Here is a 27,177-nt window from a genome sequence, read left to right on the forward strand (position 1 = left end):
CGTCTCCGACAAGCAAGTCAGTACCAATGATATGATCTCAACTACTCAATAGCCAATTCAAGTAATTGATCACACAAAATATGAATACCTACCTCATAGTGTTTACCTAAGGTGTTTATATAATGTAAGTTAGTAGAGTTATATTCGGAATGTGACTCTACTGTGAGTTGTTTCTAGGAAAGTAACTCCATAAAGAGTTCTTTTACCTATCGGACTCTCTTCTCCCGTTGTTAGATAATAAGGGTTTACCTTTATAAGGTTTCCTCCTCATGCTAGGCGGATGTACTTTTCATCATGGTCGGTCCTACCATAAACCGCCTGGTCGAACCTTCTTAGGTAACGAACCTGGTCGGACCGTTCATCCGCGGACTCAAACCGGAAGGCGTAGAATGACCATTTTAGTCATTAACAAGTAGTAAACAATACACTTTTTAGATAAGGTAGCATATGAAGTACCAATATGAGTAGCTAAAATCCGTTGATCATTACCTACGATGATAGATTCAGAACTAGTATAAGCCTCATAGAGAGCCAAATTAGAAATATCTGCAGATAGATGACAATTAAATCCATTATCCAGTATCCAGAGAGACTTATTAGAGAATAGAGCAAACATTCCAAGTGCAGAAGAAGAAAGAAAATTACTGATGAAGGCATGGTTGAATCGCTATGGACAGTTGAATGAGTTATGACCTTCAGTTTCACAAAGCTGGCACATAAGACGAGTTCCATCCATGAAGGAACGAGAAACAGAGCAATCAAACTATGAGTGTTCATTCCTACAATTAGTAGAAAATTTTCTACCAAAACCACCATCTGAATGAGACATAACTCTGTTATTCTAAGATCTAGAATTTCTATCAGTATAAAAACCTGAATTACGACCACGACCACGAAAATAAGATCAGCCACGATTTGAAGAACTCCTGACACCACCAAAATTGGTGTGATTCAAGTATTAGCACAACAAGAATAGCTAGATTCAGAGCGAGAGAAACAACTAGATCCTCCACGCATTGCAAGATTTGCAATAAGAGCATGATCAAAAGTTGAATTAGCAGCAATATTCAATTCATGCATTAATAGAAGACCAACAAGATCTTCAAAACTAACTGGATATGCTCGGAGTTCAATAGAGGTCGAAAAATTACAATACTCCTCACCAAGACCTCGTAGAGTTGCCAAGACAAGATCCTCATCCGGCACTGGACTGTCAACTGCGGCAAGAGTGTTGGCAATAATCTGAACTTCAAGGAGAAAATCATTGATTGTAGAAGATCCTCGTTGAAGACAAAACAGGCGATTCTTTAAATGTAGGATACGAGATCTAGATGCAGAGGAGAACATCTTAGCAAGCGATTGCCAAGCTTCTCACGAAGTCTTCGCCGAAACAACATGAGGTAAGGCAGTTTTAGAAAGAGAAGACACGATCCATCCAAGGATCAATTAATCCTGCCGATCCCAAAAATTGGCCGAGAAAACACCATTAACCAGTATTTCCTTCAGAACCGTCAAATCCAGGCGAAGCAGTTTAGGTTGGACGAGAAAACGATCCGTCAACATTGCAAGAAAGGTAAGAGTTGAGCTCGCCAAATGAGATAATTTGTTGAAGTAAGTTTCAGCGAAAGAGAAGGATTTGTATTGAAAGTAACCAACGCAGGTGTAGACGAACCCATCGCCATTAACGCATAGCAAGAAAAGCTAAAAAACCGAAGGTTGTAGACCGAAAAATCTCAAAAGCAGAGTCAAGAAAGCACAAGATAACATAGGTAAAAAGCAAGGATAAAAAGCAAGACAGCTTAACAAAAAGCCAAGAAACTGAACCCATAAGTCAAAGAACCAAAAAGCAAACACCAAGATCAAGATAGCGTCAGCCAGATAGCTTAACTAATACCATGTGAACACATATAAATTGATTTCAAAATATATCATAAGTATGAGTACAACCTATTTATAAACATATCTAAATAGAAAGCAGCTGGGTCTCCTAGTACAACTGTCACTCTCTCACAGAAGTACAATAGCAAGGGTAGAATGACTCTTGTGCTCCAAGAATAAGTCATCTTATGTTGTAAATATGATTTTAGTGTAATGAAATGTTTCCTTTTCTCTTTTTTATTTTTTTTATTTTTATATATTTTTTATAAATATGGAGATTCATAGGGAGGCATGATATATCATCTATTATTAACTCTTGATTACATGGAACCGATCTGGCTAGCATGTCCTCACATCGATTGGTTTCATGAAATTGATATAGTAAACTTTTTTTTTTGGGTAAAAAGTTATATTATTTTGGGGTTGAAACTGAGGTTGAAGAAACCAACCAAGGAGTGGAGAGTGGCCAAAATGTCGAGCCCACAATTAACTGGGCCTCCCAAGCTAGGACATGAGCAATAGAATTGCAAGACCTAGGAATTACATCAAAAGTACATTCCAAAAAATAGGAGTGCAGCTGCCTAATATCAACGACGATAGGGTTCAGATCCAGGTTAATGGATGTAGCTAGTTGCTTGAGGATCCTTATAAGATCCGCACAATCAGATTGGGAGATGGCTCTATCAATGCATTCACCAAGCAAGTCTAACATGGCGGCACGCAAAGCCAGAGCTTCTCCAACAAGTGCACACTCGAAGGTTTCTTTTTGGGACACTGCTTTAAGTAGAAGCCCATTTTCTTGATAGATGGCGTATCCCAAGTCCATTTTCTTTTGATCTGGGTTGAAGGATGCATTATTGTTAGTTAAATTCCAATCAGGTTTGATGGGCACCTTTTGGTTCACCATCGATTTTTCAACTTTGGCGTGTCCACTTGCTTTTGCCCTAACTTGATTTATCTTCCAAAATTCATTGCAAAGTGTTGTCACCCTTTCTACTACCTCCAGCAGAGTTTGATTTCTAAGGTTAAACACTGAGTCGTTTCTTGTTAGCCAGATTTCCCAAATGATAAAGAAACAAAGACTGACAAACTTTTTGGCTTCCCATTTTTCTCTTGGTATCATTTTGTAGAGACCCTCAAGCCATTCAGTGATTTGGAGTTGTTGTCGATTTGGTGGCCGGTAGGAGAGAGGACTTGCAAACCATACCGCGCGGGCGAATTTACAGTCAAGAAATAGGTGTCCAACATCTTCCTCCTTATCACATCCCCTGTGACAGGAATAATCATCAGCCAACTTGCGTCTTCTCAGACTCTCACCGATAGGAAGACCTTCTACACAGATTCACCAGAGTAAGTGGCAGACTTTTGACAACGTATATGCTTTCCATATCATACTCCATGTTTTCACTGTGATGGTCTTCCAAAAGGGAGACAAGAGGTAGTGGTTTACTGTTGATCGCTGACTAGATCTTTGTTTGTCAGTGCATGATATGTGGATTTAACTAAAAATTAATTTACCTTTTTTATCAGCACCCCACACGAGTGCATCCTCTTCATGAAAAAGCCCTTAGTGAATCCCACAGATTTCTACTGCATCGATGGGATGGAAATAGTAGTTCAAGAGGCATTCTCTCCAGCATCTGTTCTCATCATCAAGAATGTCCTCCACCCAAATAGGATTGCATCTAAGAGGCTTTGGATACTTGAGCTTTCCCCCAAATGTAGTAGGCAACCAACAGTCCTCCCAAATTCTAACTTCGTTTCCTTTTTCTGTCGTCCACCATAGGTTCTCCTCTAGGATTTGTTTTCCTTCCATTATACTTCTCCAAGCTCAGCTATGTTGGTGTCTCAGTTTAGTAGCAAGAATGTCAGTTTTGGGAAAGTAGATGGCTTTGGTGAATTGAGCTCACAAAGTTTCAGGTTCACTCCATAGTATGAATGCAACTTTTGTGAGTAGTGCCAAATTTTGTGGTTGTGTATCTTTGAAACCTAAACCACCTTTGTCCTTTGATGAATAGAGTATTTTCCAGCTTTTCCAGTGGGTTTTCAGTTTTCCCCCATTTTCACCCCAATTGAAGTTTGCTGAATTTTCCTAAACTCCTCATGGGTACATTTTGGTATTTTGAAATGGGCACTAGCAAATTGAGGGAGGGTGAATGCCATTGATTTTAGAAGCACTTCTTTTCTTACGTGTGACTACAGCTTTAGTTTCCAACTTTCAAACTTCCTATTTACCTTTTTTGTCAAATACCCAAATGTTATGTCTTTAAGACACCTATCTCCGATGGCAGTCCAAGGAACTTTGTAGGTTCTTTTGTATACAATATTTTCAAAATCCTTGAGAACCACCGTTTAAAATGCATTGGGGTATTTTGACTGAAAACTAAGCTTGACTTATCCAAGTTAATTTCTTATCCACTGCCTTTGCAATAACTTTGAAGAGTTAATTTGAATTTTGTACCACTCCAAGGCTCATCTCTGAAATCAATAAAGTATCATCTGCGAAGAAGCAGGTGAGATATGGATGGGGCTATGTTCTTGATTGAGATTCCTCTTATTCAACCAGCTTGTTCTTCTTGTCTGATGAGAGGATTGAAACCCTATGCACAAAGGATAAACAATGCAGGGGACATAGGGTCTCCTTGTCTTATCCCCCGAGTCGGGGTGATAGGATTGCTAACATTCCCATTAATAAGAAGCTTGTATGAAACAGAAGAAATAATATTCATAATCAGAGAGATCTATGTACCAGCAAAACCCAACCTTACTAGCATTGCTTCAAGGTATGACCATTCCACTCTGTCGTAGGTTTTTTTATGTCTAATTTTAGTCCCTAGATTTTTTTTTTCTTGCTTTTCTTCTTCTTCTTGATGTAGTAGAACAGTTCATGAGCCATGTAGATATTATCTGAGATTTGTCTGGAGGGTATAAATGTTGACTGGAAGGGGTTGATGGTTTTTGGTAGGAATTCTGGCAATAATCTTTTATACAACTTTGGTAGCCACACCTCCTAGACTGATTGGGCAAAATTTCTCCACTGTATTAGGATAAGGAACATTCGAGATGAGACATACGTAGGAGACGTTCAGCTTTGGATCCATAGTACCTGTAGAGAAACACTTAATAACAAAATTAATTAAGGTGTTGTTTGTGGATTCCCAAAGCTTTTGGAAGAAAATGGGTGGAAGGCCGTCAAGTCTAGGGGCTTTTAACGGGCTCATCAGATTTGATTTCATCAGGATGGAGGATGGCACATAGTCTGAGGTTCATCTCAGGTGTGACCATAGGTTGAGTGGCTGAGAGGATTTCTTCCATTGCAACAGAGTCTACAAGTTATGAGGTGAAAACTTTGTTAGAGTGTGAGGTAAAAATATTGGTGATCTCAGATTAGTCAGTAGTCTAGTCTCCTTTTGAATCATTGATCTCGAGAATTTTATTGGTCTACCTTCTTTGTAGTGTTGTTGCATGAAAAAACGAGGTATTGCTATCTCCTTCTTTCAACCAAGAGATCCTTGATTTTTGTAACCACAACTATTCTTCTCTAGTTAATTCCTCTACCAGCAGTTCTGATAGTAGGTTAATTTTTTCTTGTGAGAACAAGGCATCAGGTAGTCTATGGCAAGGTAGAAAGTTTCGGTGAAATTCGCTCAATTTGAAAGGTAGCGAACCAAAATCAACGGCAAAAACGACATTTACCAAATATCGTCGGAAAATCAACGAATTTTTCTCCATTTTCCTGGTGAATCGGCGAAATACAGGCAAAAATGCTGAAATTTAGCCAAAAATTTCACCGGATGTCTCTTTTTTTTTTATTCGAACCATCTCCATCTCTGAAATCTGCAAGAAAAAACCCCTAATTTCTATTACCTAACAGATTACACAAGAACCCTTTTTGTTTTTCAATTTTTTCTGATAAAAAATAAGTGCAAGAAAATGGCTCTAGTCGCACCAAGCCCTAAAAAAATTGAGAAGATCGAAGATTCGAGCATATTACAAGAAGAAACCCCCCCTACGTGTTTTTTTGATGAAGAAGAAGAAAAAATGGCTTTGAAGTCTGATCGCACCAAAGCCCTAAATCGCTACTTTCTGATCACTAGCTTTCCATTATCTTCTTCTCCTCCCTTGTCTTGCTTTGTTCCACTAATAGTTTATTGGATTAAACTGGTCCACCATCAACCGACGAACTTTTATTGCCTAGCTCCGACGAACTCTTCTTACAGATCATCTAATCTAGAAACCTACTTCCTCAAGCATTCATTGTCAATTTGGCTTACAGGTTGGCAACATCATCTCCTTCTCTCCCCCCCCTTTTACTCACCTTTAACTGGCTCCAGCTTTGGCATCTCCCCCTCCCACCTAGAATACTCTTTTTCTTATGGAAGACTATTCTGGGCAAATCACTTACTGCAGAACTGTTGCTTGCAAGAGGTTGTCATGTCCCATTGCAATGTAGTTTTTGTGGTCCTCCCACTTTTATGGCACTTCACGTCTTTACTATGTGCCCCTTTACCATCCACCTATGGCACCCCCTTCACCTTGATCGATGGGATCCCTTACACCTTTTCTACCCCCAACTTCAAGCCCTTGTCACCTAGTCCGCTCAATCTTCCCCTCACTAACAGCAGAACATCCACACCCTTATTAGACTTTGGGCTCTTTGGGGATACTATAATATTGTTACCCACTCATCCCAACCCCCAAAGCATCATGATGCCACGCAGTGCTTACAGTAAGCGATAACCGAGTTTGCCCCTCCCCCCCCCCCCCCACTTCACCCCCCTTGCAAAGAACCACTACTCATCAAGTGGGATCAAACTTCACGTGGACGACTCCTCCTTTTTGGATCCAACACGCTCAGGGATTGGTGGTATAGCACGTGACTCTAATCATCAGGTGGTGTTTGCTTTTGGACAAGGCATGGGCTGTCAGGACTCTCTTATTGCCGAAACACAAGCTCTTCGACAAGAGCTCAGTCTCACCCTAAACTTCCAAATCTCCCATGTCCAAGTGGAAAGCGGCAACCAATCACTTGTACTCTCTCTTACACTTCCAACATCCTGTAAAAGTTGGAAAATCTCTCATCTACTTACAGATATCCTCAGGCTCGTGGCATCCTTCACTGAATGTTCCTTCTCATACATCCCCCGTGAAGCAAACTTTGCGGCAGATGAACTTGCCAAATCGACGGCCCTTTCTCAAGAGTGGTTCGTGTACCACTGTTCCCCCCCCTCCCTTTTTATCTTGGATTTTGCTCTTTGACTCTTTAATGTGTAAGATCTCACGTGGATTTCAGTTAAATAAATAAAGTCTTCATTTCCCACAAAAAAAAAAAATAATAAAAGACAGACAAAAAATAAGAAAGAAGAATTTTTATTTGAAGTACATGACATACTAAGCTCCAAAGCACACATGGACCATTACATCGAGCGGAAAAATCACTATTTTGTCCAAAAACTGATCACATCGAGCGTGAAAATCACTATTTTGTCCAAAAGGGTAAAGTCATTATTTTTCATACGTATGGACATTTTCACCCCTATGCCGGTATGGTCAATTTTATGGATAAAAATGTCCAAAGATGTGAAAAAACACTATTTTGACTAGTTTTGTAAATGCAAACTCAGCTTTAGCTAGTTTTGTAAAGTGAAACATTGAGTGGCTATTTTTGTAAGGAGAAACCTAAAAGCAGCTAATCATGTAATTTTTCCAAAATTAAACAATCTCCTAAGTCCTAACTATACTCATCAGACTCACCCAAGTTTGTATTTAGAATCATAGATGAAGAGAAATTCGTTAAAAAAATATGAAGATGCGTAACCTAGAATTTTCAAATTTCTAGGAAGTTTTAGAAGAGCTTTAAAAAAAAGGAGTACGGAACCATGAGATTTATGTATGTTGATTTGGACACCAATAGGGAGGCATGATATATATCTTCTAGAGCAAATTGTCACTGGCAACCCAAAATGGAGGTCTTAAAGCATTGACACCCCACTTTATGTTTAAAAAACACAAAGACCCCAAAATTGAATTTTCATTAAATATATTTGTTAAATTTATCACTAAAAACAGTCGAGATATTGTATATTATAGGGATAGTTTTAGAATTGAAATAAAACAAACATTGATTTAACTATTTTAAGTGATAAAATTGAACAAATATATCCAATAAAAATCTAATTTTGGGTCTTCGTGTTTTTTAAACATAAAGTGGGGTGTAGTGCTTTAAGCCTTAAGGCTTCCATTTTGGGGTGCCCGTACAATTTGCTCTATCTTCTATTATCAACTCTTGATTACATGGAATCAATCTTGCCAGCACGTCTGCGTTTCATGAAATTGATATGGTAAACTGTAAATATGTAAAATTGGCCCAAAAATCATTTTAAAAATGAATGATTATATTTATATATCTCGTCAAACCGAACCGTAAATTGAATCAGAAACCAAACAGAGCAAATCTGTTTTTGTTTTTGATTGTAGCATAAAGCCATAAACCGAATTGAAAAATCCAAGATGAACGATACGGATCAAACGAGGTTTTTTTGGTAAATTCAGTTTCTGACATTACAAACCCTCAATCGAGGCGGGAAATAAAGCACGAAGGGCCAAATAAGAGATTTTGATATCTAAAATTTCAGTGTGTCGAGCTGCAAACCATCCGCGCAAATGGAGAAGTCAGAGAGAATCTATGTCACTGTACGCGCTAGGCCTCTCTCTCTGGAGGAGGCGAAGACGAGTCCTTGGAGAATTTCCGGCGAGACTATCTCCCTCAGCAACCAGCCTACGATATTCGAATTTGGTACGACTTCCGTACTTCTCTTCTTCCCTAGATCTCTGCTAATATATCTTCTAGTGTTTTGAAATCTCTTTCTTGTTTACTTCAGATCGAATTTTCGGTGAAGAGTGCAAGACTCTGGAAGTATATGAAGCTCGGACCAGAGAGATTGTTGCTGCTGGTGTTCGTGGTTTCAATGGTGTGTATGCTAATTGCCAAATGTTAGTTTGAATTTTCATGTTCTTATGTTTTTCGTTTTTGGATTTGGATCATAATATTTTCTCTGTAGAAATACTAAAACTTCAGGCATTTTTAGTGTAGAAAATTAAAATAATGCAATGAAAAATCTGGGGTTTTTGCAGTAAGTTCATCACGACTGAAAGGATGATCCTTAAACACGTCTGTGTGGATGTGGGTGGATGGGTGTAACAACGTCAACAACTGGTCTCAATTGAGTCCCACAAATTCACCCACGCATAAAGATATCTCATATGATTGGTAATGTTGAATAAGTCCACTCCATTTGGTTGATGCATGTAAGCAAAGAATACACCCTTGCACTTGGCAGTGCAGCATGGGTCTGAACTTCGGTATCATGGTAATCTTAAAATAGCTTGCATGTCTCATCAAAATTGCAAAATAAGAGTTGACAAAATGAGAAATGACATACAATAGGAAATAGAAACACTGGTTTTCTTGCTGTCGATTGATGAAACCTGGTTGTTATTTTTGGTCTGCCTACTGTTCTGATTATGCAGTTATCTTTGACATATTTTCTGTTGTCACATAAGTCAATTTGAAGTTATTCTTTTCTCTTTTACTTCTCCATAGGCACGGTATTTGCATATGGGCAAACTAATAGCGGAAAAACACATACAATGCGAGGATCAGCTGCTGAACCAGGGGTTATCCCACTTGCAGTTCATGATTTGTTCCAGATCATTGAAGAGGTAACTAGTCACTTTTCAGCAAATTGTTGCTGATTGACTCTGCTTGCCTTGCTTTTAGGTTAGGACACAACTATCTTGCGGTGTGAATCTTTTTGTTAGATATGGCGCATGATTTCTCCAAGATAAAGTGCTGTTTTTTTTGGGCAGGTGGGGGGGGGGGGGTGAGGGAAATATATTGTAACTTATTTATAACGGCCAGACAGTGGTGGGATGGTAAGATTGCACCGTTGTGACCTGATGGTTGTGGGTGCAACTTAAGTTACAAAGGGGATATAATAAGGTAGGGTCATAAGAAGCCCTGTGTTGCTGATAAGTTACAGATTGATGCAAATCAGATTGCATAAGAAATATTTCAAATGAATCAATTAAAATCTGATGAAGCACCAATATTACTTGACTTTGAATTTACCCTAGGATTTGTTTCATATGGTCTTTATGAATTTGAAAAAAATCCTATGAAAAAGTTAAAGAGATTTAATTTGGTAACTTTTAGAGAAGAAGAAGGCATATTTAAAGTTCAAAGATATGTATCACAATGCAGTGACTAGCATAAGAACTGGACGAGATTGAGTATTGAATTGCAAGTAATGGTTGGATTACATCAACATTCAGATGTAAGCCTGTATTTGTTTGCACAAATCATGTGTGAATTGACTATAGACATTCAGTATCAGATTCCTTGGTGTACGCTTTCTTTAAATAATGTTGTTTTGGTGGATGAAAGAAATGTTGGAAGCTGCAAACTTAGATGTATGGAGACTAACTTTGGAATCAAAAGGTTTTAAGATAAATGGAGTACGTGAAGTGTACCTTTAATTATATTAGGTTAGTTAGTGAATAATGATACAGAGTTATGACAAAATGTTAACCCTAAATTAGGCTGGATGAAATGAAGGGTGCATCCCAAGTGTTGTTGATTGACGTGTCCCATCAAAACTTGAATGAAAATTTTATGGAACTATTATATGATCAGCAATGATATATGGGGTTAAATGTTGGGAAGTAAAGAAAAAATACTTCTGAATGAAGCAATGATTATGTTGCAGGGGATGAGTGGTAAAGTTTGAACATAAAGGGACAGGTGTAAACACTCTCCCCAGGGATGGTGGCCTAGCGTGTGATAGGATTTGGGATGGGGCATCATATATGATGGGCAGGGGGTCATTTCTACAAAGGGAGAGAGATATATGTGCTAGCTTGTGGTATTCCCATCCTTTTGCCAACAAAAACAAATTAGAGCAAAACTTGAGTGCTGCCCCTATTCATGATGTGTTTCAGGAAAGTCATTTGAGGTGACATTGACATATCTGAAGGCCTTTGAATGCTCCAATATGATGACTTGATTTATTTTAAACCAAAAGATCTAAAAGAGCTAGAGGTAGGCATAAAATAACTTCAGAAGAAGCGGTGAGGAAGGAACTGGGTATGTCAGTATTGGATTACTATACAGTTTTGCAAAAAATGTTTGAAGAAATAGGATTCATGTAGTCGGCCCAATTTAGTTGTCATATTATGCTTAATTAGGGTCCAACACAGGATTCAACACCAATATAAATAGTGCAAGATGCCTTGCAATAAAGCAAACCAACTGCCTAATTCTCAAGAAAACGCATGGATGCCTATGTCTTGCCTAGGTGATGCCTTGATAATATACCTATTACTAGACCCGATATTGTATTTACAGTTGACCTTGTCAATCAGTCATGCATGATCCTATGTGTCTCATTGTGATGTGGTCTATGGAATCTTGAGGTACTTAAACAGTTAAACACAGCCTTTGGAAAGTAAATCATTATTTCTCCTCATAATCATCTTTTGGTTGAGTCCTGTACTGATGCTGATTGGACTGATAATTTTAGATGATTGGAGGTCTACTTTAGGATATTGTACTTATGTTTTGGAGATACTCTTATCACCTGGAGAAGTAAATAATGCTGAAGCTTAGTTTAGGGCTGTCTCACAGGGGTATTTGCCTACTACTATGGCTGAAGGGTTTACTCCAAGATCTGTATGTTGAATTGGAGCTTCCTATGCGACTTTACTCAGTCACGTGCTATTTGCATAGCTCATAATCCTATTTAGCTATGATAGGACAAAGCTTGTAGAGATTGATCGTCACTTTCTTCGAAGAGAGATAGTTGGTCTTGTCATAGTTTCCAACTTATGTTCAATTCACATGCATTTATTTTTATTAAAGGGAAAATTACTAATGTCTCCCTGTACTATAGCCATAATTACTGCTTTATACCCTGTCTATTTTGAAATTACTAATCCATCCTTAGACTTTGCCTAAAGTTACTGATGCCCCCTACTTGTTAAGCTCGTTAGTTAACTGATGATGTGGCATCTTTGTATTTTTCAAAATCGCCAAAATGACACTGAGGTTTATTATTATTTAGGGATAATTACTGATGCCCCCTTGTACTATAGCTTAATTACTAATCGAACCCTACTCTTTATGAAATTACTATTGCCCCGTCACTTCTAACAATGTCAAAAGACTGTTTATGGTTGAGTGTGCAATGCCATTTTCCCTTTTGCTAGAATTAAGAAGTCAATGTTACATTCATTTAGAAAAATCATATGGAATATCAATTTTGCCCCTATATTCTAGTCATTTTGGGTTCAAATTGAGTAGGATCCTTATGAGATGACATAAAGGGTAAATAAGTCAAACAAACCTTGGGGTTTTCAAAAATACAAAGATGTCATGTCATCAATTGACTAATGGAGCTTAATGTTAGGGGGTATCAGTAATTTGAAGTCTAAGGTTGGGTTAGAAATTTCAAAAAGTATAGGCGATAAGGTAGTAGTTGAGCTATAATACAAGGAAACATCAATAATTCTAACGAAGGACAAAATGGGCATTAGACATCCAACCTTAACAGCCTTTTAACACCATTAGAAGTGAGGTGGGCAATAGTAATTTCATAAAGAACATGGTTCATTTAGTAACTAAGCTGTAAGTACCGGGGGGGGGGGACAATAATTATCCCTTTAATTAATGGGCTAGTACTAAACAATTTGTTTCTAACATTGGTGAGTTATGTATGATTGATATTTATGTACCTACTTAAAGGGTAGTGGTTGTAATATGGCTACAAGGGTATAAGTTTCTACAGAGTTTATCAGTGTTGTTAATGCAAACCTGGGAATGGCCTACTATGGCAGACTGAGAACTAGAAGAATAGGAAGAAAGGGGATTGAGAGGTGCACACATTAATGTAACCACGATTCTAGGGTCAGGGTTTTGTGATTGTTTCCCTAGAGTTAAGGTTAGCCAAGAATACTCTCCTTTGTGAACCAGCAAAGTAATTATCAAATATGGGAAGAGGAGATTTTAACAAACCTAGATGGGTTGGTTAAGATTTGGAAATTAGGGTTTCAGGCTAAAGATTGGGGTTAACAACAATCCAAATGGTTTACAGGAGTTGGGATGATAATGAGTTTAGGATTTATGGAGGATCTTAGGAGCAAGTTAGTGATGGACAAATTTGTTATGGGTTGGTTTTGGGATAGTTAGGGTTTTCACAAATTCCTATGGGGGGGGGGGTTTGAGATACCCTAGGGGCATGGTTAGTAAAGCGGCAAAGCGACCAAAGCAATTGGGGCTCCGTCTTGGCGATTAGGCGGCAATAAAGCGACCAAAGCGGTTTAGTCAATATTTTTAATATAACTACTTTTAAACTACTTTTTAATACAAATACTTTTTATAATAAACTAAAGTACTAAACAAACATTCAACAATCACATTCATAAAAATAAAAATAAAAAAAAATCAAGAATCACAATTATGAATGACAATATTATTCATATATAGTTTAGTGAAATTATTTCGCAAATTATTTTTAACATGACTTTTTGTTAAATATACATGAATAATATTCGAATTGGAATCAGAATTGATGTATCCATTTTCCCCTTTTTTTAACCAAACAGTGCCGACATGATAAATTAATAGATCTCATTATTTTGATTTTCAAGTCATTGTTTATTTAATGATTCATTGATTATCAATGTTGAATATGGTTCATGCTTCACATTTTGTTGCCAACAGGCACTTTGGGCCTTGATTCTGAAATGGCTCACATATTTAAATTTAGACACGGCATTGTAGAATAAATTATGATTAAAAAAAAGAAAAAATAATATGCACAAATTACAAAATGTAAAAAAAGGCTGCTTTAGCATCTAGGCGGCAGTATGGCGCAAAAGGCGGTAAAGCGGTAGTGACTAAGCAAAAAAGCGGCAAGAAATCAGACCGTTAGTTAAGCTGTCACAATTTAAGAGGTTCAAAAACCGCTTTGCCACCTAGGCGGACGCTTTGATAACCATGCCTAGGGGAATTGGCAAATAGATTTGGAATGGTTGGGGATGATATAGGCTGAACCTTGGGTATGGGAAGGGTTGTTGGGAAGGTTTCATGGGATCTTGGTAAGTTTTTGGGCATTATTTTGGTGTGTTCTCTTGCTTTCTTTCTTCTTTCTTTTTCCTTTCTTTCTCTTTTCTTTTGTTTTCTGATTTTCAGATCTTCTGCAAGAAATAGGAGAGGGAGAGAAGGGGTGGAATGGAAGAAACGGGGGATAGGGTGCCTCAGGGTATGGGGGAGGGAGGGGTGACTCCTAGGGTTGCTGCAAGGGTGGGGGAGGGGTGTAGGGGCTGTTGGGGCTGTCGCAGGGATGGGAGGGGAGGGGTTGCTTGCACAAGGAAGACGAAGGGAGGGCCGGAGGGTTCCAGGTTCTAGGGGAAGGGTTAGTGCTGCTGTACTTACTTGGGTCTGATGCTGGAGAAGAACTTGCTGGAACTTAAAGAAGATGTTCTAAAAAACCCGCCATGGGACCTCCTAAGAAGACCACGACTCAATTCTCTCAAATTCAGTTCTTGTGTTCAATTCAACTTAACTTTACAATGAGATGGGTGGCTATTCATAGCCTTACAGTCGGAGAGAAAAACTTAGACTCTAACTAGAAAATAAAATTTGACACAAATAGGGAATCCTTATAGACTAGGATCCCCCTTACAACCAATTAAATAACAGCCACAAATTAAAGAAGCTGACTTGCATAAAAATAGCTAATTATCCAAAAGGAACCTTAATTTAGAATAGATTCGTAATAGCACTCCAACACTAATGAGGACTCACTTAACTAACTCAAATAAAGAAGTAAAATCAGTTTTGGACTCACAAAAATAAAAAAATTACTGGAATAAAAATAATTGACAAAGTATGTGGGAAAATCACCATTATGCCCCTAGTAGGGTTCGGCCAGCCCTCTAGGTGCGCTGCGCCACGTGGGTTGTGCTCTGGGGCCAAAGTTAGGGTTTCGACCAGAGGGAGGATTCTTGCTTACATCACACTCACACACCCAGCCATGCAAACTCTCTCAAAGATAGACATAATTTATATTTCAAATCTGCCTAATGTTTCTGGGATTACATCATAGGGAGAACCTAGTGCTGAAACATTCTCTAAAGTCTGTGGAAGGGGGTGCAATTTTCCTATGCAAACTTCCCCTAACAATTTTTGCTGAGAGGCTGTTTTAATGCCTTGACCCTCAAGCTGCAACTGTGGTCCGCCAACCATTGCGCCAAGGCCAACCCCTAATGGGGAATTACATCATATATGTAAAAAATTAAAGGACTCCTAAGCTAAGACTAACTCTCTAACTAGGACTATTATCCAAATGTGGAAACTTCATATACTTAGATACCGGATATCCTATGATGTAGGACCCCATGGCCACCCTATGAAGACCCGAGGAAGGTCTAGGGATGCTTCCTAGCACCCTACGGCCCAACCAGCATCAAAGGGAATTTCGGCCAGCATGAGGGGCAAAATGGTAATTGCGGCATTCCAAGTCAAACCCAGCTAGGTCTAGTTGAACTTAGAATTATATTTGGAGTCTAGTCCTACTCTTATTTTGTTGTTTTGAGTCAGTCTAGGTTGAGATAAGTAAGAGTCTTAACTGGAGTACAAGTGCTAATTATTTTAGAAGTACTCTATTTGGTTTCTAAGTTGAGTTTTATTAGTAGTTGTTTAGTAAAGGCTATAAGGCTATAAATGCAGCCTATTGCTTGTAACCAAATAAGTTATTTGATGAATACAATTTTGCGAAGTAGTTACAGCCAAGGAAGAGTGCGATTGGGGTGTCTAGGGTTTCCAAGTTGGGAGAAACCCTGTGGCAGCTTGTGTGTCTATTCTTCTTCGAAGTTCATCCAGCTTCAGCCTTCTGCAGCAAGTGATCCCCCCACCCCTTCCCCTTTTCTAGTCCTGTGGCAGCTGTAGAATTCCCCCTTCTTTCTTCATCTGCAACCCTAGTTTCAAAGATCTCTCTATCCCTTGCACCAAATCCCACCCCCATTTGGACTCTTCACCCCTTCCTTTTCCTTAACACTCGATCCTAAAAAGCAGCCTATTCACATCCAGGTTCAGGTTTAGATCCTTTACCAGCCCTAAACTTCTACCACACAACCGAACCCTGTATACCTTCCCCTTCAACCCTAAAAGACCCATAACCTTGGAAACCCTAGCTGTAGGGTCTTGAAAATCTAAATTTTGCTTGTTGGCTCATCATTAGATTCTGGATTTTGCCCTTCTTCGATTGGGCCTACATTACCTACAAATCTAACTTCTAAACTAAACATAATCAAATAAAGAAAGTATTTTGCCTAATAATATACAATAACAACCACAGTAACAGCAGAAGCAAGCCGTATCCCAATCAAATGAGGTAGGCGACATGGATCCTTTCCTTTAAATCAGCTCTATTTGAGATTTCCCTAAATAATATATTTCCTAAATTCTGCCAACTAATGACTTAAGCTGTGTTGTTGTGAAAATGTGCTCTCAGCTCCTGGTTTGCTCCTGATTGGGATCTAATTCCTGAGACCAAAACAATGGTGAGAGTGGGCCGCCTCTGGGGACGGGAAGCCACCTCCAATGATTAAGTTAGTTTAGGTCGGTAAACCAAAGTCTCCCCTTGAGGAATAAATGCTCAAGGGAACGGAGAAGAGAATGTTCTTTAGGAGTAAATGCAGGAGAGTAATGGCTGGAGTATTCAGGTCCTCTTGGCTTACTGTTACTTGTGTAAAAGAATGGTTATATATGCAGCTGGCCCATACCTAAACTGACGATGGATGTGCCGTAGCCCTACGATGAGGATGGTTTGGATGAAGGGTTGTGATGGCCTCCTGGTGAGACTTGCACAACAAGTTGATATGCATAGCTCCCAAGACAGCTGGTGATTCAAGTGAATCAAGGGGTCAACATTAATTTGATCTTGATGTGACACCATTCTCTAGTTGGGGGGACAAAACAGGGGTACGCAGTACTTGAGGCAGGCTTTGGGCGAATGAGAAGCTTCTGGGCTATCCGTGTGCATTTAATGAAACTCAGTGCATTTAATGCTGAATTAAATGCTGGGATTTGGCATCTGGATAAGGATGCGCTGAATTTATTGCTAGCATTGCTTCAGCCGAAAAGTCACATGATGACAGCTGCGTGTCATTGTGGTGCATGATTCTTGACTTCTCACCTGGCATCTCCTCTGGGAAGCGCCATGACTGAGATTCTTTAGTTGAACTGCTTTGGACCAAGCTTGAGCCCTTGGTCTGGTTCAAGTGGTCTGCTCTGGTTCAGGGGTTTGGACCGTAATGACCATAACAAGCTGGATCTGTTTCATCTTGGTCTATAATCCTAGTTTGGGTCCGCGGTGTCGGGCCAAGGCTTTGTTTTTGTTTCAGTTGCCTAATAGGTATTTTTGTAACTTTGTACTCTTTAGCTTGATTATAAATAAAGGTGGTTTGTGTTACAGTGATACAAGCTCAATTCCTTAAATCTCAGCAGCTGTTTTGTTTCAACTCTTGAATGTTTAAATGTTCCTCCATTCCCCAGTGGACCAATTTTCTTCAGTGGGCTACCAGGCTGCCAGCCAAATATTTTTTATGGAACCGCAGACAGGTGCAAAACCAAATGTGTTTCATCTAAGGTCAAAAAGTCATCACTTCCCAGTCCCTTATGATAGGATTGAGAGTACTACATCTATGCTTTAAATGTCTCAACAGTTGATATCCAGTTGTCCGAAAACCCTAGGAGAGAATAAATTTGTCAAGGCTCTTACCTTTCTTCATTATTGGTTTTATTATTTCCAGAAAGAGTATTGGCAAGATCCCAGGAAAGCACGTCTAGAGGATGTCTTGCACCACAGTTTACTAGCTGATCATCAGCAATACTAATTTGGAATGCATAAAAGAGTGGAAACAGCTTTCACTCCTTGTGCAACATTTGAGTAGGTGTTTGGCTCATCAATGGCCTCTTTAAGATACCAAATTTTTTATTTTATTTTATTGCTTTTGAGAATATTTGATCTTACAAATTGCCCTCAATGGGTAACTGACCCAAGCTTCTAATAGGCAATTGGAGGGGAATATAGTACTTCTGTAGTTCTGTACTTCTGTTACGATATTCTATTGCATATATTCATTGCTTTGTTATTTCTTTATTCAGGATGTGGATCGAGAATTTCTTTTGCGAATGTCATATATGGAAATCTATAATGAAGAGATCAATGATTTGTTAGCTCCCGAGCACAGGAAATTACAGATTCATGAGAGTCTTGAGGTGGTGGCTTTACTTGACAAATGATCTAGTTATATTCTATTACCCGGGTGACTTTAGTTAATAGTTTGCTTTTATATCCTTTGCTAGAGAGGGATCTTTGTAGCTGGTTTGAGAGAAGAGATTGTTGCCTCTCCTGAGCAAGTACTGGATTTCATGGAATTTGGAGAATGTAGATCTCTATCTTTGCCTTTTTTATCTGTTTATCTCCTCTTTGCTCTCTGTTTTGTCATTCTTGCCAATCAATATGCTCAACTGCTGTTCTTGCCATTTCTCTTAATCATGCAGCTCATCGCCACATAGGGGAGACGAATATGAATGTTTACAGTAGTAGATCCCATACTATTTTTCGCATGGTAAGAGTTAAAATTGAGTTTTTATTTTTATTTTTTATTTTATGTGACCTCCAGGATACCTGGGAATTTTTGAACTTTTGTCTAAATATAACTGCAGATTATTGAGAGTAAGGAGAAATCAGATGATGGAGATATTGAAGCTTCATGTGATGCTGTTCGTGTTTCTGTTCTGGTATGTTCTAAATCTTATTTTTTTTTTCTTTATTCATCCATGGTCTTTTATTCCTATCTATTTACCAGATTCTGATATTTGTGCTTGTATGATATTTATATTTCGTATTCAGCTTTATCCTGATTGGGTGTCCTTACTTCTAGAATTTGGTAGACCTTGCTGGTTCAGAACGTGCTGCAAAGACTGGTGCAGAAGGTGTACGTCTGAAAGAGGGTTCCCACATCAATAAAAGCCTGATGACACTCGGAACTGTGATAAAGAAACTAAGTGAAGGCGCAGAGAGCCAAGGGTGAGTCCCATTAATTACTAAACAAGAAGTTTCAAATGGTTTGTTTGATAATACATCTTTCTTTGTTTAAAATATAATGCAGAGGTCATGTGCCCTATCGAGATAGCAAGCTCACACGTATTTTACAACCTGCACTAGGTGGAAATGCAAATACTGCTATAATATGCAACATCACCCTTGCTCAGGTAATTCTCCATAAATTTAGTACAGTCCAGGGCTTTTACGTTTTGTTTTGCCCCATCCACCACTTGCTTGTCTACATACTCTTTGATGGAGTGTAGGTCTTGATGTGAAGTGTGAACACAGAGAAGCCCCTTGCCGAATTCTAAGTGGGGCCCACTAGATGGCTCCAAGAAGCCCTCTTGAGCTGGCCGAACTTAGGGCATTTTTAACCCTCTTTTATTGCTAGAATTATTTCCAGAATGATTTTCTAGAGTTTATGTTGGTTTTTATTTCTTAATTTAAGTTGTGTTTGAATTGGTTAGGTTGTGGATAAGATAAGACTCTTGTATGAAGGGGGTTCCTATCTTGTAGGAGGGATTTTATATTTTGAGTTTACTTTTCAATTAGAAGTTGTCTTTTAGTAGTTTGTGGTTGAGTGTCCTAGGGAATTCTTTTTCAAGTTGAATTCCTTAGAGTCTTAAGTTAATAAGTCTTATAGTTTCAGCATGTGTCTTTAATTGTTTAGATTCCAATTCAAGAGTTCAGATTATGTGGTAGGGTCCTTGTTTGTTAAGGAATCCCACATAGTGTTAGATCTTTTGAAGGTTATAAATAGCCTAGTACTCTTTGTAATTCTCTAGTCTGGATTAATAAAATTTGACTATTGCTTGTGGGAAACAAGGGGAGGGCCTCGGCGAATTTTTAGTTATTTGGATTCAACTACGGTGGCAATGCTTCGAGTTTCAGCAATCAGCAGCAGCCATCTTCATTCTACGGCAGCCCCTCAACAGATCCAGTAACCATCCTTCAAAGAGTTTCAGCAAATCAGTGAGTAGGTCCCCTACCCAACCCCTGCCCCCACTTCTCTCTTCTTCCTTCTCTTTCTTCCCTGTCTGTGCAACCCAGAAACCCAACCCTCTTGCTGTCACTACCCTAGCAGCAACCCTGACAGGCCCTAGATCCCTCCCAAACTACACACGACTCTGCCTAGCTATTCCCCCACCCTCCACTCCTCTTCTTTCTCTCGGACTCTCTTTCTCTCCTCTCTCTGCCTTGCGGCAGACCTGAAACAGAAAGAAAAAAGGCAGAAAAAAAGAAGAAAGAAAGAAAAGAAATAAAAGGAGAAAAAGGGAAGCAGAAAGAAAGAAAATAAAATAATAGAAGGAAAGATTCAAGAAAGGTTCTCAAAGATCTATCTAATATTTAGATCTTCATCTTTATTATCCTTTTCCCTTAATTTTGTTGCATTCCATTCAGTTTTGTTAAATCAAATCTTACCCAAAACTCTACTCAAATATATTTTGATAAAACCTTAACATTCTCCTTTTCCTAAAATTCAACCCACACCCTTTTGATAAGCCTCAAACTTAATTCCCTTCCATCCCATAGAGGTTTTGTTAAACCGTTGACCAACCTTAGGATCCCAATTCTGCTTCTTTATCTTCCTTCCAATTCCCATCTACCCATAGGTTTCCTTAAAATTATTAGATCATTTTCTGGAAGATTCTGGGCAAATCCAAAATTCTAGGGGAGTATTCGAAAGAAACCCTAACCTTGGAATTGGATTTACATCAGGCCTACCCCAAACAGGCCCTTATTTATTTCACATGGGTCAAGATATAGACTGCTCCATGTAGCCCATTGAGCCCCTTTGTTGGTGGTATATGATAAAAGAGTAGTAGAGAACATAGGAACAACCAGTTTTGAGTTTTGATGAGCCCATCACATGCTGAATTTTACTCCCAAAAAACCAGATTTTTACTGGTTTTGACCACATTCAAAAGCAGTGTCAATACTGAGATTTAGAACCTTGATTGAGCTCACTTCTCAGCTATCAGCAGATCAACTTCTCTTGGTGTAAGCAAGCCACACCCCCCAACCCCCACACACACCCCAAAAAAAAAAAAAAAAAAAAACCCTAATACGATGCAAGGGCATTTTGCTCAAAATTGTGACAATTAGGTATGGGATTCATTGAGTTCGGGATGTTGTCTGCACCTTAGATATTTTTTATTTTATTTTTTTGATTAGTATTTTGCCATTTATCCAAGAGTCCTAATTTAGGTGAGATTCCCAGAGATGTCAGGATCCCACAATTTGAGTCCTTCAATGTCCTTATTTTTAGGTTTTCATAGCTACTGTTGTAAGATTTGGAGAAATCCTAATTGTGTCAGAGAGACACAACAAGTCCTTCATTTATATTAGAAACTTACTAGAAATAGAACAGGTCTTTGCATGTGGGAATATTACATATAGAAATATAAAAGAACCTAACATGGCAATTCTACCCTAAATGAAATAATTAATACTAATATTACTGCTGCCTTACAACACTCCCCTTAAGTTGAAGCATAGGTATTTATCATGCCCAGCTTGCCAATGATATTATTAAATACTTTAGTAAAGGCTGCTGTCCCTGAAAGAACCTCAAGGGGACGGGTGGAGAGATGTTGCAATACATGGGACGACATTTGGTTAATCAGATAGGCTGTAGTAAGGACTGCAACCTCCTAAAACCAAGGAGGCACATTCATAATGAATATTAGGGAATGGCCCACCTCAAGAAGGTGTCTATTCTTGTGTTCGGCAACCCCATTCTGAGGAGAGGTGTTGACACAACTGGTTTAATGTATAACACGGTTTAACACCATGGTTAGTAGGGTAAGAGGGGAATGCCCCACCCAAATGCTTAGTCCCATTGTCTGTATGCATAATTTTTACTATGGCCCTAACCTATGTGCTAACTGTCTTATGGAAAAATCTGGAAACTTGAAAAAACATCATTTTTTTGTTAAGTAGACCCACCTGGTCCTAGTGCAACAATCAATAAAGGTCACAAACAACCTATGGCCAGAAGTAAACACAGTCCGAGAAGGACCCATCACATTAGAATGAATAACATCAAAAGGAACACTACTACGATTATTAGAGACTAGGTAAACATGTCTAGTTTGCTTGGTTAAAATGCAAGCATCACAATGAAAATAATTCAAATTACAACTTTTAATCAAATATGGAAATGACCTAGATAAAACAGGTAAAGGAATGTGGCCTAAATTATGATGCCATTGTAACAAAGTAAAAAGAGCAAAAGAAGTGAAACTAGAGGCCATAGAAAAAGCTGATAAAGACCATTCAACAAATAGAGTCCTATGCTGTCTATCACTACCAATCGCATGACTTGTTTCCAGATCCATTGGTATGACTTGTTTCCAGATCCTGAAACACATAGTGAGAAGGGAAAAAGTTATTATTATTATTTTTTTGCAGTTCATATCACAAGTAAGACTACTAATGGATAAAATATTAGCAAACATAGGAACATGGAAAACATAAGATAAAGTAAGGAAAGGTGAACATATGATACATCCCTTTCTAGAGATAGAAGAAAGAGACGCATAAGCAGTCCAAAAAACTTGAGTAACAGGAACATAAGAATAAAGAAACAAAGAGGAAGAACTAGTCATATGGTCAGTTGCCCCAGAGTCGATTATCCAGGAGGGATAAGTTGAATTGACACTGTGACAACCGAAAATGCCTAGAGTTGGCTATGTATTGGAAGGGGGAACCATGGGAGAGGCTACACTTGCACTGGGAGTTGGCGCAGAAGAGGTAACATTAAGTTTGGTTATCAACTCGTGAAGGTGCTGGAGCTCGTCAGAGGAGAGAGATGTTGTACTTTTTAGGGTGTCAGGCTTAGCTTAATAGGCAGAAGCTTGGTTTCCTCCCTGGTTTGCATTCCTTCCTCTTCCACGGGAATTTGTTGACGACCATGTAACTTCCAACACTTATCCTTGGTATGATGCTCTCGACCACAATACTCACATTTAACTAGAGCACGAGAATCACTAGTGTTAGTCTTATTACTACCTGTACTAGCCACTAAAGATCTGTTAGATGTCTAATATACGCCATTGTTGTCTTGTGACTATCCTCAGTGTCAAAAATGGCATAAGCTCGCTCCAGAGATGGAAAAGGTTCCTATGAGAGAATTTGAGCACAGATTTGATCATATTCAATATTAAGACCCACTAGAAAATCATACACTCTATGCTTGTCCTCCCACTTCTAATGGGCAGCAACATCAACAACACAAGATGGAGTAAAATGCTTGTATAAGTCAAGGGTTTGATAAAGCCTCGAAGATTGTTGTAATACTGAGATAAGGTGAGCTCGTTCTATTGCAGCTGTTGATGAATTTTCCTTCAAATTTCAAAACATTGTGCGTCGTTTCCAACCTTCGAATAAGAATCCTCTGTAACTTTTCGGATTGTAGCAGCATCAGGAAGAAGAGGATAGCTCTCTGCAATACTTGGTTTAATGGAATTGAGAAGAAATCCATAACTAAGCATTCATCAGTCTCCCACTTATCTTACGTTGTACCACGAGAGGATGGCTTGACAAAAGTCACGTGTAGATGGCCAGTAAGATAGCGAGCACCAACCGCAAGAGAAACAGATCGAGATCAGTGAAGATTATTGGTCCCATTAAGTTTAACAGTAGTCATTTGAAACGGATAGAAATTACAATCCCAAAAAACATAAGAAATGGGAGTCTCCTCTGGTAACGATGTATCGAAGAGGCGGAGGTAACTGAATTGGCCATTGCATAGGAAAAAATTGGTAAAAAAAAAAAGGATACCTTGGCAGGAGAAAAGTGCTCACCACCAAAAAGAAGACATGCGAAAGAGATTTTTAGGACAAAATAATTTAGAACATATGGAGAAGGGGGCGATGGCCCTCGGAGCTCTTGTAAGGGGAGGCGAGAGGCCTAGAGCCAATTGCTATTGGATCTGGGTGATGACAGCAAAAAGCAATGGCCTTAGGAGTGTCGCAAGGTGGAGGCAATATCCTAGAGCTATCATAGGGATTTTTGGGCACTAGATGGGTGATCGCAGTGCATAGTTGTCAAAGCATTCGCCTAGGCGGCCGCCTAAGCGGCAAAGCGGTTTTTCAACCGTTTAATTGACGCCCAATTTGCAAAGGAACTCCAAGGCCCAAAGTGACATAGAACATATTTTTTGCTCCTTGGCACTGCCCCCACACCCCCACTTGGGCAGCCTCTCTGGACCCCCGCCCGCTCACTGGGGAGCGGGACCCCCTCGCCCATCGGCAACAGAATGTGAAGCATGAGCCATACTGAACATCAAGAATCAATGAATCAGTAAATGCCTAAGCAGATGCTTTGACAACCATGGTTTGATGAGAAGAACTTATATTTATGTTCTTTTTTTGAATAATTTTTCATAATTGTGATTCTTGAATGCTTTTTTTTTTTGGATGAATGTGACTATTCAACATTATTTTAGCTTATTATAAAAAGTAGTTGTATTTAAAAGTAGTTGAATTGAAATTTTTTGACCCAACCGCTCTGATTGCCTTATTGCCACCTAGGCGCTGCTTTATTGCCTAATCGCCTAGGTGGAGCCCCAATCGCTTTGAGTGCCTTGCCGCCTTGACAACCATGTCGTAGTATCCTAAAAGGCCTACTGATAGAAGGAGATAGGTCTAGAGGAGGTGTGATGCCTCTTGGACCTATTGCTGGGAAGGGAGGTCCTTGGCGGTGGTTTTGGAGGTGACACTAGGCTGCAATGGTGGCTCTGAGGACTTGCAATAGGTAAAAGAGAGAGGAAGAAAACGCAGGAGGTTTGAGATGGTGGTAGTGGCTGTGATGGTGGTCCTACGATGGGATGAGGAAGAGAGAAGATGGTGGTAGTCTTCTGCTGTCCTGTGATGTTGGTGGTGCTAGGGTTTAGATCAGAGATGGGTCTGATACCATGTTGTAAGATTTGGAGAAATGTCGCATCAGAGAGACATAGTAGGTGCTTTATTTATATTATTGGGGGAATATTACACAGAGAATAATAAAAGAACCTAACATGACAATTCTACCCTTAATGAAATAATTAATAGTAATACTACTGCTGCCTTACAACATCTTCTCTTAGAATCTGGATCGGAATCTAGAGTTAGTTATAGAGTTTTTTGATGTCGAAGTAGTTGAGTTGTTGGATAAGCCAATTAGAGTTTTAGTTGGTTTTCCAACTTAGAGTCCTTTTCTATTTCTTATTTGAAGCTATAAATAGAGCCTTCCAGCTATGTAATTGGCAAGTTGAATTGAATGAAATTAAATCTGAGTTTGAAGGCAAATCAAGTTGCAGCTTCTTGGGAACACCGTAGCGGTTGTGTGAGATCTCCTTTTTCAATTTCAAGAGTTCTTGAATGCTGCCAACAATTCAAGACTACAGCAACCTTATTCCCTTCTCCAAGTAAGTACAGCTGTACAGCCCCTCTCAAACCCCATCCCTAACATTTGCTCTTCTTCCCTGATCCATCACACATTCACACCCTTCTTTTTTATTTAATTGAATTTTCAAACTTCTCTATAGACCCAAATTTCAAGGTCAGATCTACACCAATCTAGTCATTAGATCTGTCCCAAACTTTAGAAGCCTCAACCCCCCAACATTGGTGCCTCAGGTCCCAATTTGACCTCAGTCTGACTATTCGACTTCAGGATATAATTATTTTCTTTAATTTTCGTGCTTCCCAAGACCCTAAAAACGAGAACCTTCATATGTTTAATTTAGCCATCCAAACCCCACTAAACTTGGGGGGTGATATTCCCCATATTATTACCTACATTTCCTCCAAGTTTCAATCCATTCCACACATATAGACCCTAGTTTTCCATCTCAAGAAATTTGTCTCATATCTCCTATGGCTTGGGTTTTCATATCTTTCGATATAGTTACCATAAACATTAACCCAACACATCTAGTATATTGGTGAGCCCTAATTTTCCCGAATTCAATCCCAAAACCCTAACCCTCCACAATCCCATCCCATTTTGGGTACTGTTAAAACCCTAATTTTCCTCAAATCCCATCCACACAATCCATAAACTACTATTGTTGGTTATTTGATTGCTGGTTCACAAGGAGAGGATCCTGGAGTGAACCCAATTTCGGGGTTTCAATTCCTAGACCCTAGAATCTGGGTTACATCACCTCTTCTTTTTCTCTTCTTCTTTTCATTTAGGAACATGCTGAATTCTGCTCCCTCAGTTTTCCTTTTCCTAATCTAATTCCTAATCCTTAATCTCTCTCTCTCTCTCTCCCCCTCTCCCTCTCCCACTTGCAACTCCTAATTCTCCGTCTTAGTTAATCATGTTACTGGCTCTCCAACAAGCATCACCACCTTGGCCATTACTCTCGAACTCTGATTTTGACCATCGTTTCTGGCTTATCAAAGCCTTTTGGATTGGGTTCAGGTTTCTTAGTCTCAATATTTTTTAAAGACCCTACAGTCAACCAGGACTTGAGGTCCATCAGTCAGTTGGTCTGCAGTTACATGAATTTCTTCTAGTGTCTATTTTGTTATCTGTCTACTTTTTAATTCTGTTGCTGAAAGTTCCTTTCAACCCAAACAGTTAACTTTGGTTTTAGGTACATCAGCAACTCTAAAAGGGGCTCCTTTCAACATATCATTCCCATCCATTTGTTTGATTATGGGACATTGCTGTTACTGTATTCTGTCCACATATTCTGTAATTTTGACCTCTTCAATTCTGGTTTACTGTAGGTTAGTACTTCAATTTAACCTAGTCTATATCATTTGGCCAGAGCATATGGCTAAGTGGTGACCGTCAAATCACTACTGGTCTGTCTTCAAGACCATAAATTATCGCATTGAACTGATAATGGTATTAACCAACCAAGCACAACCTCCTATGGAGCAAGGTTTGATAACTCAATGGCTGGCATCACCCAGCCCTCTAGTGTGGAGAGGACCTCAAAGAATCCTCAAACTGGAGAGTACTTTTGAGGACCATGTTCATGCACAGAATGACGAAAATAATAAGACATACATGGTTGGCTGTCATGTCTGGACAGTTATTTTGGTTGGCATAAGATGACAGGGAAAGTAGACCATGGGCCTCATATTGATTATAGTGATTAAGCAGTACATGATCGACATAA

General features: G+C 39.1%; 1 protein-coding gene across 4 annotated transcripts in view; it reads left to right on the forward strand.

The window, feature by feature from the left end:
• The first annotated feature begins 8,332 nt into the window (after positions 1 to 8,332).
• LOC149001912 (P-loop containing nucleoside triphosphate hydrolases superfamily protein) overlaps positions 8,333 to 27,177 on the forward strand; it is a 50,383-nt gene continuing 31,538 nt past the window's right edge. For 2 of the 4 annotated variants that reach the window (XM_089136328.1, XM_089136329.1), the window contains exons 1-9: positions 8,333 to 8,674; positions 8,760 to 8,849; positions 9,482 to 9,600; positions 18,107 to 18,220; positions 18,308 to 18,389; positions 18,506 to 18,573; positions 18,671 to 18,745; positions 18,889 to 19,034; positions 19,117 to 19,219. In XM_089136328.1, the coding sequence (XP_088992454.1) occupies positions 8,542 to 8,674; positions 8,760 to 8,849; positions 9,482 to 9,600; positions 18,107 to 18,220; positions 18,308 to 18,389; positions 18,506 to 18,573; positions 18,671 to 18,745; positions 18,889 to 19,034; positions 19,117 to 19,219 (930 nt within the window). In that variant the 5' untranslated portion in view covers positions 8,333 to 8,541. The other 2 variants (XM_089136330.1, XM_089136331.1) reach the window with 2 other exon arrangements.

Source organism: Hakea prostrata, chromosome 10 (assembly GCF_041222555.1).
Source record: "Hakea prostrata isolate BN-2017 chromosome 10, UWA_Hpros_2, whole genome shotgun sequence".
In the NCBI taxonomy this organism is placed as follows: domain Eukaryota; kingdom Viridiplantae; phylum Streptophyta; class Magnoliopsida; order Proteales; family Proteaceae; genus Hakea; species Hakea prostrata.